The 14,687-nt window shown below is 39.5% G+C and overlaps 1 protein-coding gene across 1 annotated transcript in view; it reads left to right on the forward strand.

Annotated features, from left to right (window-relative positions):
* Positions 1 to 8,969, forward strand: part of LAMA2 (laminin subunit alpha 2) — a 386,413-nt gene extending 377,444 nt beyond the window's left edge. The window contains exons 62-66 of the mRNA XM_072855832.1: positions 1,039 to 1,194; positions 4,755 to 4,908; positions 5,269 to 5,399; positions 6,031 to 6,253; positions 8,778 to 8,969. Coding sequence (XP_072711933.1) covers positions 1,039 to 1,194; positions 4,755 to 4,908; positions 5,269 to 5,399; positions 6,031 to 6,253; positions 8,778 to 8,935 — 822 coding nt within the window. The 3' untranslated portion in view covers positions 8,936 to 8,969. The remainder of the gene's footprint in view (positions 1 to 1,038; positions 1,195 to 4,754; positions 4,909 to 5,268; positions 5,400 to 6,030; positions 6,254 to 8,777) is intronic.
* The last annotated feature ends 5,718 nt before the right edge of the window (positions 8,970 to 14,687 follow it).

Raw genomic sequence — 14,687 nt, forward strand, 5'->3', positions numbered from 1 at the left:
CGTTCCTGCCAGGCCTCGTTACAGTGCCGCGTTGTTCTCTTCAGGTCCTCTGTAAGGGTGTCTGTGCCCGGTTCCTGTCTCGCTCACCAAATCCTCCTTCTGCCCAAGGTGTAATTGTCCGTCTCAAATGTACAGTCGTCTATAAACACTGGGTTCAGTCCCTCGCCTTCAGGCCACCCCTTGTCAGCGTTCAGTCCTTGCCACTGCTTGACAGATGTGCTGCCACACTGAAGCAGAAGCAGCCATGTTAAAGAAAAGCCAAAGAAAAATGCTGTTTCTCTCTCTTTGCTACCCTGGTGAGCTAACTACTGTCCTGTTTAGAAATCTGCTAATATGATGTTGCATTTCACATTTTATCCCTTTTTATACAGAACCATTATTATACCGATTTGTAGAGCTATCAGTATAAGCCTTTGGAAAGAAACTGGCCTATGGTTGTTGGGGTAGAATTTCCTCAACTCTTCAGCAATTGCACTTCCTCCCTGCCATTCACAGCCCACTTGCCTGAACAGACGCCATAATACCAACTGAACATAGTTGGTATTGTATTTACTCTAGCATGAACTATGATCTGAGGCACGTCCAAACTAGTGGAATCATAAACTCAATATTGTCTGCAAACATGTGCTGTAATAAAGATTTGCAGCCAGTGCCATTAACGTTCAGCATTTACTATTCCCAGTACTTCAAATTTCTATCTGATTCCAGGAAAAACAATATTGTGGCATGCCTAAGATAGCAACAATGAAGCTTTTTAAAGGAACCCCAAGTCCTTTTAGTAATTCTAATAAATAATAGTCGTGATGCCTCTGACCCAGAGCTAATTAAAAGGCAGTGATACGTTTGCACAAAACCTTGCGCAGGAGCTCTGTTCCATGAACATTATCCATAGTTGCTGCCACGGTACTTCTGCTAACCACTCCTACTATTTTCTCCCATATTGTTATATATTGCAGACTGTAAGGCTAGTTACAATCTGGAAACGCTTTGTTGTCAGAAAACTATCTGTAATTGTATTGCATTTGTGTGTCTTTTTAGATAAAAGTCATTCGAACCAAGCAAGAAGGAAACCTTATAGTAGATGATGTTTCAAACAGGACTGTTAGCCCCAAGAAGGCCGATATACTGGATGTTGTAGGAATGCTGTATGTTGGAGGATTGCCCGTTAACTACACAACTAGAAGAATTGGTCCAGTAAGCAAGTTTGTTTAAGTTATCTTACACTCCTTAAGTATGTCTTGATTGGTAGTAGTGTCTTCCCAGTTTTGTTTTGTTTTGTTTTGCTTTTCCCTCAGACTGCTCAAGAATATGGATAAAATGGACCTTACTAGAGGTACACTGCCTTCTTTCAGTGGAAAGATCTGACTCAGAATCCAGTTAATGCAAAGAACTAGAAACAGCAGAGTTAGGTACTGTTATGGAAAAGTAGAAAGATCCATACACTTGTATCCACTTGGATCACTGCACAGCTAGAGTATAAGGTCCTGAATACGCCTTGCCCTTTCTCTTGGCTGTAATTCATCTAGCAATAAGTGCTAATAAACAGTGAAAGCATACCCTAAGAGAAGCAGTAGAAGCCAAAATTACAAAGTACCCAGTAGTAGTGCTGCTTACTGTTGTAATTGGGTTTGTGTTGTTATTACTAAACAAGGAGAGAATGTATTTTGAAGTAAGGCCATGAAAAATCTGTTTTCCTCTTTCTGTTTCCAAATATGCACATTTCAATTTATCACTGTTTCAGTTTAAATGCCCAGCTTCCATGCTGACACAGAAGATATCTTGGCAAACAGAGAGCCCAGAGAGGTGAATATCATTTTGGCCTAAACCTTGTAGGATTAACTAGGAACACTGTATCCCTTCACCCAGGCCATTTATTGCATCTAACCGCACAACTCCGTGTCAGTCATCTCACTTTCCTGCTGCCCTCCCACCCCCCAGGATATGCCAGTATCACAACCGGAGAAAACCTCTTCCCTGCATTATTTTTTCTCTGCACAGAGGGGTCTTTCAAAGCAGAAGCCAGAACTTGAGTGAACTTAATTATAGCAAGCAACAAATCAGGCGTATAGTACAGCACAATGTGGACAAAAAACTGGAATGTCAGTAGCAGCTACGTCTAGGCTCATTCTGGGTGGTTATACAGAATGGTAAAGAGGAGGCAAAAGCACAGATCCTGGCAAAGGAACAAACCAGACTCTCAGAGACACTGCACATGAGTAAATACCATTCTAGTAAGATGATTATGGAATGGTGAAGACTAGTATATAGACAGGCAAGAGTCCACCAGTTTGGGTGGACAAAATAAATACAGAAAAGGAATTCCTAGATCCTGCTTAAACAAGTCACTATAATAACTCATGGATTGGGAATAAAGGGGAAGAGTAGCCACTCTAAATCTGAGAGTCGTGTTCCATAAAGAAAACTGACCTGTAAGATCATATTTCTTAACAAATTTTGGATTGTGCAGAAAGACCAAATTGTGCAGAAAGCCCAAATTGAGGCAAATCTACTGATCATTTGGATTTACTAAACCAGATCTGAGGCACTGGAAAACAAAAGCAATACTTCACTACTCACAAAATATAATTCCTAATACTATCAAGTTATGCTCTTTGGAATACATCTGCAATTTACAAATACTAATCTAAGGAGAAAGGTAACACTAAATCCTTACCTATTGCTCCTTGTCGGAAGTAATGGAGGGAACCCATGCAGATAAATGGCTCAGTCTGGCAATAACAGTCATGTCAGATCCTGACAGTCTTATGTGCTTTGGGATTTAAATGAAGCTGTGACTTCAAATGGCATTCACAGAAGGTAAAAACCAGTGCTTGCCTTTCAGTCATTCTCAGTAAAATACACCGCGTGATGTATTAATAGTGTTGTGTTGTAGGCTTCATGTAAAGGCTCTGAAGCAAAGTAAGTTGAAAGCATGTATTATCTTAGTTAGGGCTTTCTGCTAAACACACATCAACCTTTTTAGACACTAATCTGATACGTAACCATAGGTGGGCTGGCTTCCTATTCTGTGCAGAAGACTGATACCTACTTATTTGGCTTCAGCAGATGTCATATTTTAAGCACTCAAAAATCTGATTTCAGCAAAAGATGTTATATTGCCTGTTACCATGCTAAAGTATAACCAGATTTGCTTTTCCATAAGGAAAGTGAAATTTTAAAGTTAGAGGATGTTATAGAGTTGTCTACAAATCCTGCATTTCTATGATTTATTCTCACAGTGAAGATGGCAAGATTTGTTTTCTTTTGTGGCATTTTTCTTTTTTGGTAGCAATACTTGTTGATCTGGAGATGACTTTCACTTAGAAATTAGAAAAAGGTCTATTTATGAAGAAGCTGACCGAAAGCATTGCTCAGCTCAGAACTTAATTTATTCACTGATATTGCTCAAGTTCTCATGAAAACTTTGTACAGGTGTATCTAGAAGTAATAAGCTATATAATTCCACAGTACATCCAGCTTTGATTTATGAGGAAAGAAATTCTTTGGAAATTCTTTCAAGTGACTAGTCAGGATATTGTTAGAGGAGGTGGTGTGCAGAGTCAAGACTTCCCTCTGCAAGTGTGCCTTTCCCCTTTCTGTATTTATACATATTTCTACACTGTATTTTATATGCTGATTTTTATTTTCCTCCTTCCTACTGCATTGCTTATGAATGTCTTCCTTTTCTTCCTCAAAGTACATGTTTATCATTTTCCTCTCTCCCACTGATGTCAGGGATAAATTTTCCTAACTCTAAGTCAAAGCTCAAAGCCTTTGTCTAAAGTTGAGAACCAAAACGCAGCTGCTGCACACCTCAGAGAGAAAAGGGAGGCAGAGCTCCGGGGGCAGTTCACGCGGGGGGAGATGCCAATGGCTCTCAGAGGTCCCACTGGGATGCACCGATCACACAGCTGAGCCCCGGGGCAACCCGGGGTGTAGCCTGGGCAGCCCCTCACTCCTGCCCCAGCCAGGATCTCACTTACTTCCACCACCAGCTTAAGTGTGCAGGTACCACCCGCTCGGAGTCACAGTAACGTGCTCCCAGCGCAGAAGCCAAACTGGAGTTGCAGTTTGCTACCCCGCACGGGAGCCTCCATGCACCCGAGCACATCCCTCGCCTCCACCTGCCTCTCTGGCCAACAGAGTGGCCCTTCTCACTGTGGTCACCGGCCCTATATATGGTTATTACACAAAGAACTATGTATGGTCAACAACCTTTACACAGGGCTTTGTTCATTTTAGTAGCTGTGTACCTGCATTAGCTCAGTCTTAACATGCAACATTAGGCCCATAGTAAAGTGATTAAGGGTGGGGGGGGGACACGTAAGCCCTAGTAAAATTACCAGCAGCCCAGAGAACTATATGCAGTATCTTCGTCTACTTGCAAACCCCATAACCTCGTCAATTAAATAGGTAAAGTATAGGCCATTAAATTCCTGCATTGCTGATGTAATTTGCTATGTTTCATTATGCAGTGTATTATTTTATGTCCCCTCCATTAAGCCAAATAGATGTGACTCAGATCACATCCCTGAAAAGTAATGTAATTCATCCTCAGTATGACTGAGATGAGATTCCAATTACAATCAGATATTAAGGATTAGCCATGTAAAATTCAAGGTTTTTTTCAGCTCCATAAATCCAGCGGAGAAGCAGAGGAAAGGTACTTTTTGATGACATACTTCAGGCCTTTATTCTGAGCATTTCAGCTTGATTTGCACAGTCATAAATTTTGTTTGAAATATTGACTGCAGGTCACCTATAGCATCGACGGCTGCATCAGAAGTTTTAAAATGACAGAATCACCTGTTGACCTGGATAATCCAACTTCCAGCTTCAATGTTGGAAAATGCTTTGTCACTGCACAGAAAGGAACATACTTCGATGGAACAGGCTTTGCCAAAACAGGTAATGAACAGCAATTCTGCTGATAGGCAAAGAACAGAGAAAGAGGAGATGCTGCTTTCAAAAACTTCCAGTGCTACCTAACTCCTGCTGACTGGAGGCAAAGTGAGACCAATACTTGAAACTCTCACTGATCATTTTTAGTTATCTTGCCTAGGGATAGACTATATGACTTTCTAGCAAGGTCTCACACTAAGCACAGCCACCATAACAGTTACTTACATGATTTCACATGAAATGGAGTGCATTGATAATGCTGAGTTAGTTACCTTGCATTACTGGCAACACACTTTGTGTGATTATTAGGAATAATGTATTAAATGCTTTTCTTGATTTTATTATGCTTCCCCTTTTCTGTACAAGTTGGTGCATACAAAGTGGGAACAGACCTGCTTGTGGAATTTGAATTCCGTACAACACGAATGAATGGTGTTCTCCTAGGAGTCAGCAGCCAGAAAATGGATGGGCTTGGTATCGAATTAGTAGATGGAAAAGTGAGTAACAAAGCATTTTTAGCTCTTTATAGAGACTGGTTTTAAAAAGCACAGGTAGTTTAAAGGCAAGCTTACTACACCAATCTCAAGGCATCTCAGTCGATATCAGGGCTCTCCTTTATGCAGCACTTGCCACTTCACATACATCAAGAGGCTCTTACACTTTTACAAAGATATTTTAAAAGATTCTGTAACACTTGAGTTTCCTAAAACTGCAACATCAGGACTTCAATTAGTGAGAATATGAAAAGTTTTGAGGAAGGGCTTTGTCATTAATAATACTAGTTTCTGGTGTATATCTTTTATTTCACAGTCTGGAAAACCAGTCAGTAATCTATCATTTATAAAGACCTTGGGGTGGAGGGGTGAAATACCCCAAAACTAAGACAAAAAATGCAAAAATGACAACCTATACAACAATTCTGCGTATTTCCACTAGTGTTTATCTCAGTGACATAACCCAGATGCCAGAGGGACAGCAATCCACATAGAGTCTGGTATTAAATTAGAGCTTTAGTGTGTGCAGTCAGAGCATGTTGACTTTAAATAAACAAAACAAAAAAAAAAACAAAAAAAAAAGAACTGTAGAACTATTTTGAGAACTAGCTGACTTCCATGTCACTCTTTTCAGGTGATGTTTCACGTTGACAATGGTGCAGGCCGATTCTCTGCTATCTATGAGCCCTATGCACCAGGCAGCTTGTGTGATGGACAGTGGCACAAGGTTCTTGCAAAGAAGATCAAACACCGTTTAGAGCTGACTGTGGATGACAGACAGGTAGATGGTAACAGCCCAAACAGGGCCTCGACCTCAGCAGACACTAATGACCCTGTCTTTGTCGGAGGATATCCTGGTAAGCCTTTAACACACAAATTAAGCTTTACTTATGCTCTAGCAACTCTGCCTTGGTAATGTCTTAAATGCAATTAGGACTAGGATGCTCAAGATGATGGGTAAGACTGTCCAAGTTTGTATCAGTTGGCATGGATGCTTGTTTCTGCATCCAGCTGCATTTCGGAACAAGAAGTTCTGCAGCACCCAGGGACTCTCGCGGATCCCCCTGCCCGGTCTCAAAGGTAGGCACTGCCACAGAGGAGCCGGCAGACCTTCTTCCTTCTGCTGCCTACACACACAGTGCCTCCTTCTCCAAACTTGCAGTTTAGTAACAGCATAATAGTTATGTTTCAATAGTAACAGTATTTGGCAAATTTATATTTAATGAAAGAATGGCAAATTTAACTAAAGAATGTATATATGCCCATGGAGGGGCAGGGCACTGTGTGTGTAAATCAGCCTGTAAAACCTGAGGACCTGGGGAATGTGGACCACAGCTTGCACAGAGAGGTGAGAGGACACCGTCTCTTTCTGATTAATGTCTTTGCTCATGGTCTGGTGGCTTTTAAAGAAAAAAAAAATTGCTATTCAGTATTCTGGAAGTCCTCAAGAGAACTTGCTTCATGCAGAGGTAATTGAACAAGATCCAGAACTGGGCCAAGCTCTGTAGCTAGCTTCATCTTTCACTAAGCTGATAATGAATGCTAGTATTCATCTGTTCATAGACAATTAACAAGTTTATCTAGTTTACTTTCTGAAAACACAGTTAAGATGTTTGTGAAGTGCCAATTTTGTTGCATTTATAATAAAGTTTCCCTCTAGTTTGCAAACAGAAAAGCTAAGTATGTTTGCAGTATGTGTCTGCTCTAGTGCATACTGAGGTCAATGGCAAGACGCCTCTTGAGTTAATTCCTAAATTATTTTTTGGAAGTTGTTTTTCTCCCCATCTAATGTGTGATACAGTGCATCCAAAAAGCCTTCTCTCTCAAGCTTGAGAACATTTTTCAAAAATGTTCTTGATACTGAGATACGAGCGTTCAGTCACAGTGACTATTGATAAGGCCCAACAACTTTGTGCCAGAAGGAAAACAGCTTTGTGGCAGCCTTTTTATAACAAAACAGATTCTAGCATAGGAGCTAGTACTAAAGAAACACTGCAGATGGAGTTACCATCTCATTCTGGACTGTACATCAAGAGGAACATTACAAGAGCAACAAATGGAAGTAACACTGCAATCTGTACAAAACAAGCCTACACTTACATCATGTTGAATTGATATTCCTGACTTCAGCCACATGGCAAGTTATGAAATGATTTAATAAACCTACATGCACATTTAAACACCTCGCACTTCTCTTGCTGTCTAGTCTAGCTCATCCAAGATTTGTTTTAACATTCCCAATACCTAGACAGCCTCATCACAAATTAAAAACACAGTATCACAGGATTTTGTAAAATTAGTAAGCGTTTGTATTTTCCAGTCCTCTTGAGGCATCTCCTGGCTGCATAAACAGTGCAAAACAGTTGTAAACCAGCTAGAATTAGCTGGTGGAGAATTTCCTGTGCAGAGAAACTTTTCACCACCAGACCGTGAGCAGGGATATAAATTCCTGGCTACCCATAAAAGCCATTACTCATCTCCTACTATCACTCTTCCCTGTACAAGGAGGGACAGATGGATTCAACCATCTCATCCTCTGTGAAACAGCATAATGCTATGGCCAGTCAGTCCTCTACAGGTGTAAAGTTATTTCTGCAACCCTTACTTTATCAGTCACATAGATTTGTATCAGAGTGCATCCCCATAGCCACTTTTTCACTTGGAAGAACACTGAGAAACAAGTTGGGCCATGAATTTCAAGCAGTTGAGAGAAATATTTCCAGCTTCCCAGATAAACAAACTCTCACTTCTATCATCTGGTCACACTAGAATAGTTCCCTCCTTCTTTAGTGGAAGAGATGTACTCAAATCCCTGCTTTACTATCAGCAAGGAAAAAAAAATCAGAATGCTTGAAAACTCTCAAAACCGTTCCTTAAATGACACCTGAAGTCCATACTGAGGAACTCGCTTTCTCATGATGTTAGGGCTGAGAACTGCATCCATTTTGGTCTTTTTTTTTTGCTCTGTTGTTATTCTGTGGATAAATAGCTTGAGAAGGAGATCTTCAGGATGAGCATGCAGGATGCATCATACACCATTTGTACATAGCAAGCTGCCATTTGGCCATTTTCCTTAATTTCCTCTATGTCACATAACTGAGTTATACGGTTTACGATGGTAATTTAAATGTGTTCAGATTCTGCCACTGTCATGCCAGGACAGAAAAAGGAAAGGAGACTGGATTGTTATCACTAACATATGCATTTATCACATTCACTCATAATGTTTGTCATTTTTTGGATGAAGAAGATACATGGCAAATAAACCATATTCATATATTGCTGGGGACATCTGTTCTGCTGCAGGACTCTCAAAGAACAAATGTAAGTATCAACTCAGACTTACATAATTCCTTTTGCCTTTTTTTTTCCCTCCTTCAGATGGTGTGACCCAGTTTGGGCTGACCACTAATATCCGTTTTAAAGGATGTATTCGATTTCTGAAGCTCACCAAGGGTACTGCTAAACCTCAAGAGATTAACTTCAGCAAAGCTTTGGAGCTGAAGGGTGTTCAACCGCTGTCATGCCCTGCAAACTAACTGTCATTCAACCGATATGGGTCTGTTTATGTAAGCACCTCAGATTAAAAAAGAAAAAAAAATCTATATATACATTGCATTCACAATAAAATGTCTTTATGCAGGTATTTGAGTAGTGTTTGTGGTATATTCAGATGGCTATTTCAAGGTACTTCCCAAGAATGCAAGAACTAATCCTTTTCTCCCACTCCCTTCATTAAGGGAGTAGAACTATTAGTTTTATCTCTCTCTTTCCTTATAGCTTGGAACGGAAATGTTTCATCATTCTTCTGATGAGTAAGACCACATATTATGCAGGTTGTTCCTTTACTACAGAACTTAGAATCATAGAATCATGGAATATCTCAAGTTGGAAGGGACCCATAAGTATCATCAAGTCCAACTCCCTGAAATGCTCCCTAAATACTTTTGGTGAGGTAGCTCTGTAAACTTGCATTCCTTTACCGTTCTAAATACAGGGCACTTGTGTGCGTGCATACCTCTGTCTTGCATTAGAAACGGGCATATTACCTTGCTTAAATCACTCCCAAGAACTTTTAGAAAATTTTTCTGACCATAATATTTCCAATGAAAATTTCACTGAGAAATTCAAAATTTTATGTAGTCTACATGGTTGCTGTCATGTTATAGCCATGGAACCAAGTGCAGGGAGGGAAAATGTTACTGCTTGCTCGACTTATTTGGGATTATTGAAGAAAATATGTTGCACCTAAAATCCCTGCTATATCATTTGAACAGCACTGGATTTTAACAGAGGTGATGTTGTTTGATGTTGGGAGATGTAGTCTGTAAGGGAAGGAGTAGAACCAAGTTCTATCACTTACCTGGAAATACGGTTTTAAATGATCCTTAATAAATAAAGTTTGATACTGCCCCTCTCTCCAACTATACATGATATTGAAGTTACACATAGCAAAATTCACAACCCAAGCGTCTAAAGGAAGATGAAATCTGACACTACTGCATTGGAGTAGAATGGAAGTGAAGCAGGAGAATCCCAGAGATTATTAGCATGGCACATCTCACTCATCTCTACTGTCATCTATTTAATTAAATCCTTAAGGTAAAAGCAGCTTCCAAAGTTAGACTCTACTGCTTCTGCTTGATGCTGTCAGTTTGTGAGGAATTCTGAATGCAGAAGCCACCCCAGATCTTCCTTAAATAAAATTTAGAGTGCTCTATGGATAGCGGTTTAAACCTAGATGGGGAGAAGAAAGTTGCTTCCTAGATTCTCACTAAATGCCAAATCCTGGCGGTTTTCCTCAGTGCTTTGTATGTTTGAGAGGACTATGAAATCATCACCAAAGTGTGGATTATCTTTTCTATGGATTGTTTCAAATTGTTAAACTCTACTTTTGCAAAAGTTGTGCTTGGACATGCAGAACATCTACTGTACAAATGTAAAAACAACTACCTACGCAAGAGAGAAAAACAAGAGAAAAAACCTAGCAGTAAGGTAGCACAACGATGCAATTAAAAGAAAAGGGTTTTTTAAATTATTTTTTTTCTGCCCACAGTGAGCCTTGAATACACTTTTTCAGAATTTCTGACATGACTAAAAAGAGGCTAGCTGCAAAATTTATGCTGCCAGAGAGCCCTCCTGCAGGAGTGCTTTGTATTTTACAAAAGGCCTCTTTGGCGTACAACGTTTCTCTAAACTGCCATGGAAAAAACCACCTTTACACTAGGAAACTACATTAAAGAGATGGTAATAAACATGTATATTGCCACTCTAACGATTTGGGGAGTCTAACATTCATCAGATACACCTGAAGAAAAACATCTAGCTGCAGTGAAACTCTGAAGTAATTGACTTCAGCAAGTCTGCTAGTTTTCACTTGCAAGTGGCCCTTTAACGTTAGCAAACAGTTAATGGCTGTGCAATGTTACACACATTCAAAGTGCTAAGAATTAGTAAAGCATGCATTTGTCTCTGAAAAAGCCTAATTATGGGACATGTCTTTCTTACTATACCTCTTACTTAAATAAGACTTAAGTACAAGTCTTACTACAACTTCTACATTCTAGTGCTACTATCAAACACACTGTAAAATATTTATGTGTTTCTATTTTACTCTTTTTATGTCCCTTATATTTACCTACTCTCATCCCTGTAATATTTCAAGATAGTTTGAGCAGCTCAGGAAAAACAGGCCACAACACTTCAATACAGTTATTTCCAAAATTCTTGAAAAATATGAACAAGTGAAGCCCCAAGACTTTTCTGCAGCGGGACGTATGTCATTGTCATGAATTTCTCACAGAAGACAGAACAGCCAAGCCACTTGGCCCATCACACCCACAGGCATTACCTAGTTTAGAGACGTGTTTCCTAGCCTCTAGGTTCTATTCAGCATGTTAGATTCTTTTTTAGCCCAACCTTGCTTGCAAAGTTTGGGTTTGTTTTTTTTTTTTTTGATTTGAAGACACAAGGGAAATTCAAACAATGGAGCCGAGAACACCGTGAGTTAGTACCGTGCCCTGCCTCAGAGGCAGGAAATTGCCACTGCTCTGCTCAGTGCTGCATCAGCAATGGTCTTTCACATAAAGATGTCTTTGCCTTAGAAACAAATACTGGAGTTTCAGCATAAAAAAAGGGAAAGAAAAAAAAAAAACAAGAGGCCTTTATGTTCTTTGCTGTGTTGAATTATTTCTCCCTTGCATGGCCTTCCAGGAATGTGTGGGACAGAGCAAAAACAATGAAACAATGCACATTATTACATTTCTTGAACTTTCGGGTGGAAAGAATCAACCAGCTGTTGTCCTCTGCTAAAGGAAATAAATTCAGTAGGCTGAAACAACAGCTACTTCAGCAAATAGCCAAGTTAAAAGGCAACAGAAAAACCTACCTAATTTGTTTTCATAGATCACTGAGCGGATGCACCAAGTACTGTCAGTAAAGCTTTCTGCCTCTGAAGATTCAGCAGAGTATCCGGGAATGATCCCAGCTCCCTGTTACTACCTTTTGCCATACAACACATTCATAGATAAGATTTCCTGAAAATAGCAGGTTGTGAGCCTCAGAGCCATATGCAAACTGCTAGAGATTACATCACTGCTGACTGTGCCAGAAGCAATGTAATGTCCCAATTCAAGACTGCAAACTAATACACATCTACAGAACACAAATATTTAAATCCTTATTTAGGTGGATTTTTTCCATACAGAAGTTTTTACTGCCTTTTTTTTTTTGTGCGCACATTAAATACTCTTTGTTGCTAAACTTCAAAACTAAAAACTTCACACCCACATGTTTTTAAAATTGTGTTTAAGATTGACCCTCTTGACTGAGGTAACTTTTAGGCATTTACAATGAACATGCACTCTGAACGGGAGAAATCCCTCTTCATCTCTAGCTTTAGGCAAACTGCTATGTATGAACAAAGTTGTGGGTTTGATTTTAAATACAACCAGTTTTCAACTTAGACTCTTTGTAAAGATTAATTTACTTGTTCTTTCTATCAAATCATACTTTCAGCTCTTTATAGAAGCTTATAAAGGGAAAAACATTTTGCTGGCTTAGTATTTTTCTTTAGAATGCACAAGAAAACCTTAAAATTTTTAAAAATCCAAACCATTTTTCCTGTCTCTCTTTTAACATAGAAACCACCAGCAATGCCAGTTCCAGCTTTCCCTTGTTCAGCTATGGGGCTTCTGGGAGATGTCAGATGTCTGCTGAGGGGTTTTGCAGTACGTGCAAGTAAAATTTTTCACCAGCCTGTTTCTGACCAACCAGAAAAGTGTATGCCATACCTTTCATGAGAATGCATCTACTGAAGAACCCACAAAAGATCCCTATCCCCACATACACACCAGTTTTTAAACCTTTAAAGAAGACCTTGCAGTTTTCAGCTATCTAAGATTTAATGAAAGGCTACAAAACTCTTCTGAAAATACTCTATGCAATGTTATTTTCAGAGCAATTTAATGAGATACCATAGCTAGACCACTGGATTTTTAACCTAAGATATTTTTTCTTTATATCGTCTGCCTTGCCTAATGACAAAATCCCACCAGTTCTTCAGTCATCCATCAAGTCTTACAGCGTACATCTAAGCTGAACTTCTGGTGTAAATATGTAGGAAGAAACATCAATTTCACTGTTTCATGCTTCATAAACAGACACAAAACCATCCAGACCTTTCTTCAAAATAATTCCTTGAATATACTGCTGATGTGTCACGCAATGGAATAGAAACAAAACCCCAAATTATTCAGTCTATATATTTCTATGCTGTTATTCTTCATACTCAAGAGTACAAATAATTTCTTCAGGTACCCAAAGTCCCAGATAATTCCCAATACGATGCATCTATTTCAACTCCAAAAAACAAACCTTTCCATTTCAAGTTTAGTGGACAACATAGCATAAAATGACAGCACTTCACAATCTAAAATATCTAGTTTAAGCAAAGAAAGAAAATCCTAGGGAAAAATCGCCAACAGTCAGTGCTCTCGTACACTTTTCATGCTTCCACTGGGACCAACATCAGAACCTTTAGCCCAAATCTAACACAGTCTCACAATTTTCACTTGGCTACGGAGTTACTTATTTTGAAGAGAACTGCACAAAACTTTCCTAATGCTAGAGTCGTCTCTTTTTTCCCTTCTTTTTCAAAAGGATGTTTGAGTACAAAATTAAACTGATTCTTTCTGCTTGCCTCATTTTTATCTAACACTCTGTAATAACAATAATAATAAAAGTAGGTGTCTAGAGTTTCAAAGACTAACTTTTATGATATACAGTATTATGAAATATTTCACAAGGCTGAATAATCTGCTGTGACATCTCCCATTTTAATCATAATTTATTTTGACAACTTTGGTACTTCTAGTTGGCATGAGCAAGGAAGGATGACTGGCAGCTGAGGCCCTAGAGTAGCTGAATTTCCTGTGTTTTTCTTCATTATGATTCTGTACTACAGTATAACATGAATTTGATTTAAACAGCCAAAGGCCTCACTCTTTCACTGAGTTTCATGTCAAGAGACTGGCTTCCTGGGAGAGGAAAAACTGCCCACGTCCGCACCCATCCCTCTGCATTGAGGGAACGCAGCACGTGGAGCAACGTAGGCGCCTACGTCCCTCAGGGTCATAAGGTTAGGTGGAATAAAAATCGGGGCCCTTTCCTCCACAACTTTGTATGATTTGAAGTTAGAGTCTTCTTAAGCACTGAGATGCCTGGAGGTATAGACAGGCCTAAAACAGCATAGACTGATATCTCTACAGTTCGCATCAGTTTACCCCACCTGAAAATTCAGAAAAGATCCAAATACTACAAGTTATTCTAGTATTTCTTATTTACCATCTGTTCAACCAACACCTCTATTTCATTCCTCTTTTAAAAATTCTATTTTTATGTTAAATTTGCTTGAGGGAAAGTCATTGCTCCTCTCATTTTTTTCTTGGCTTTTTCTTTCTCTGCCTTGTGGACAATTATGTCCTACAACTGAGGTGGGAGTAAATCTTCAGCTGAAAAGAAATATTGCTGCTTGGAAACAAACGATATCATGTCAATCCATTATTGATATACCCATCAGACTACAGTTTTTACTTCAAATGACCAGAGGAAACAACAGGCTCTCATTCACCATGGCTGCAAATGCCACCTCCAGAGCTCTTCTGGCTCCTGCTGCCCCAGAATCCAAATGATAAGGCTGATCCATCAACTGAGACAGCAAGGCTGCGTGCCCAGACTGTGCCAGCCACCAACAAGCAGCAAACTTTGGCCACTCCAGAAGCTGCAGACAGG

This window comes from Ciconia boyciana, chromosome 3 (genome assembly GCF_034638445.1).
Source record: "Ciconia boyciana chromosome 3, ASM3463844v1, whole genome shotgun sequence".
Classification (NCBI taxonomy): Eukaryota; Metazoa; Chordata; class Aves; order Ciconiiformes; family Ciconiidae; genus Ciconia; species Ciconia boyciana.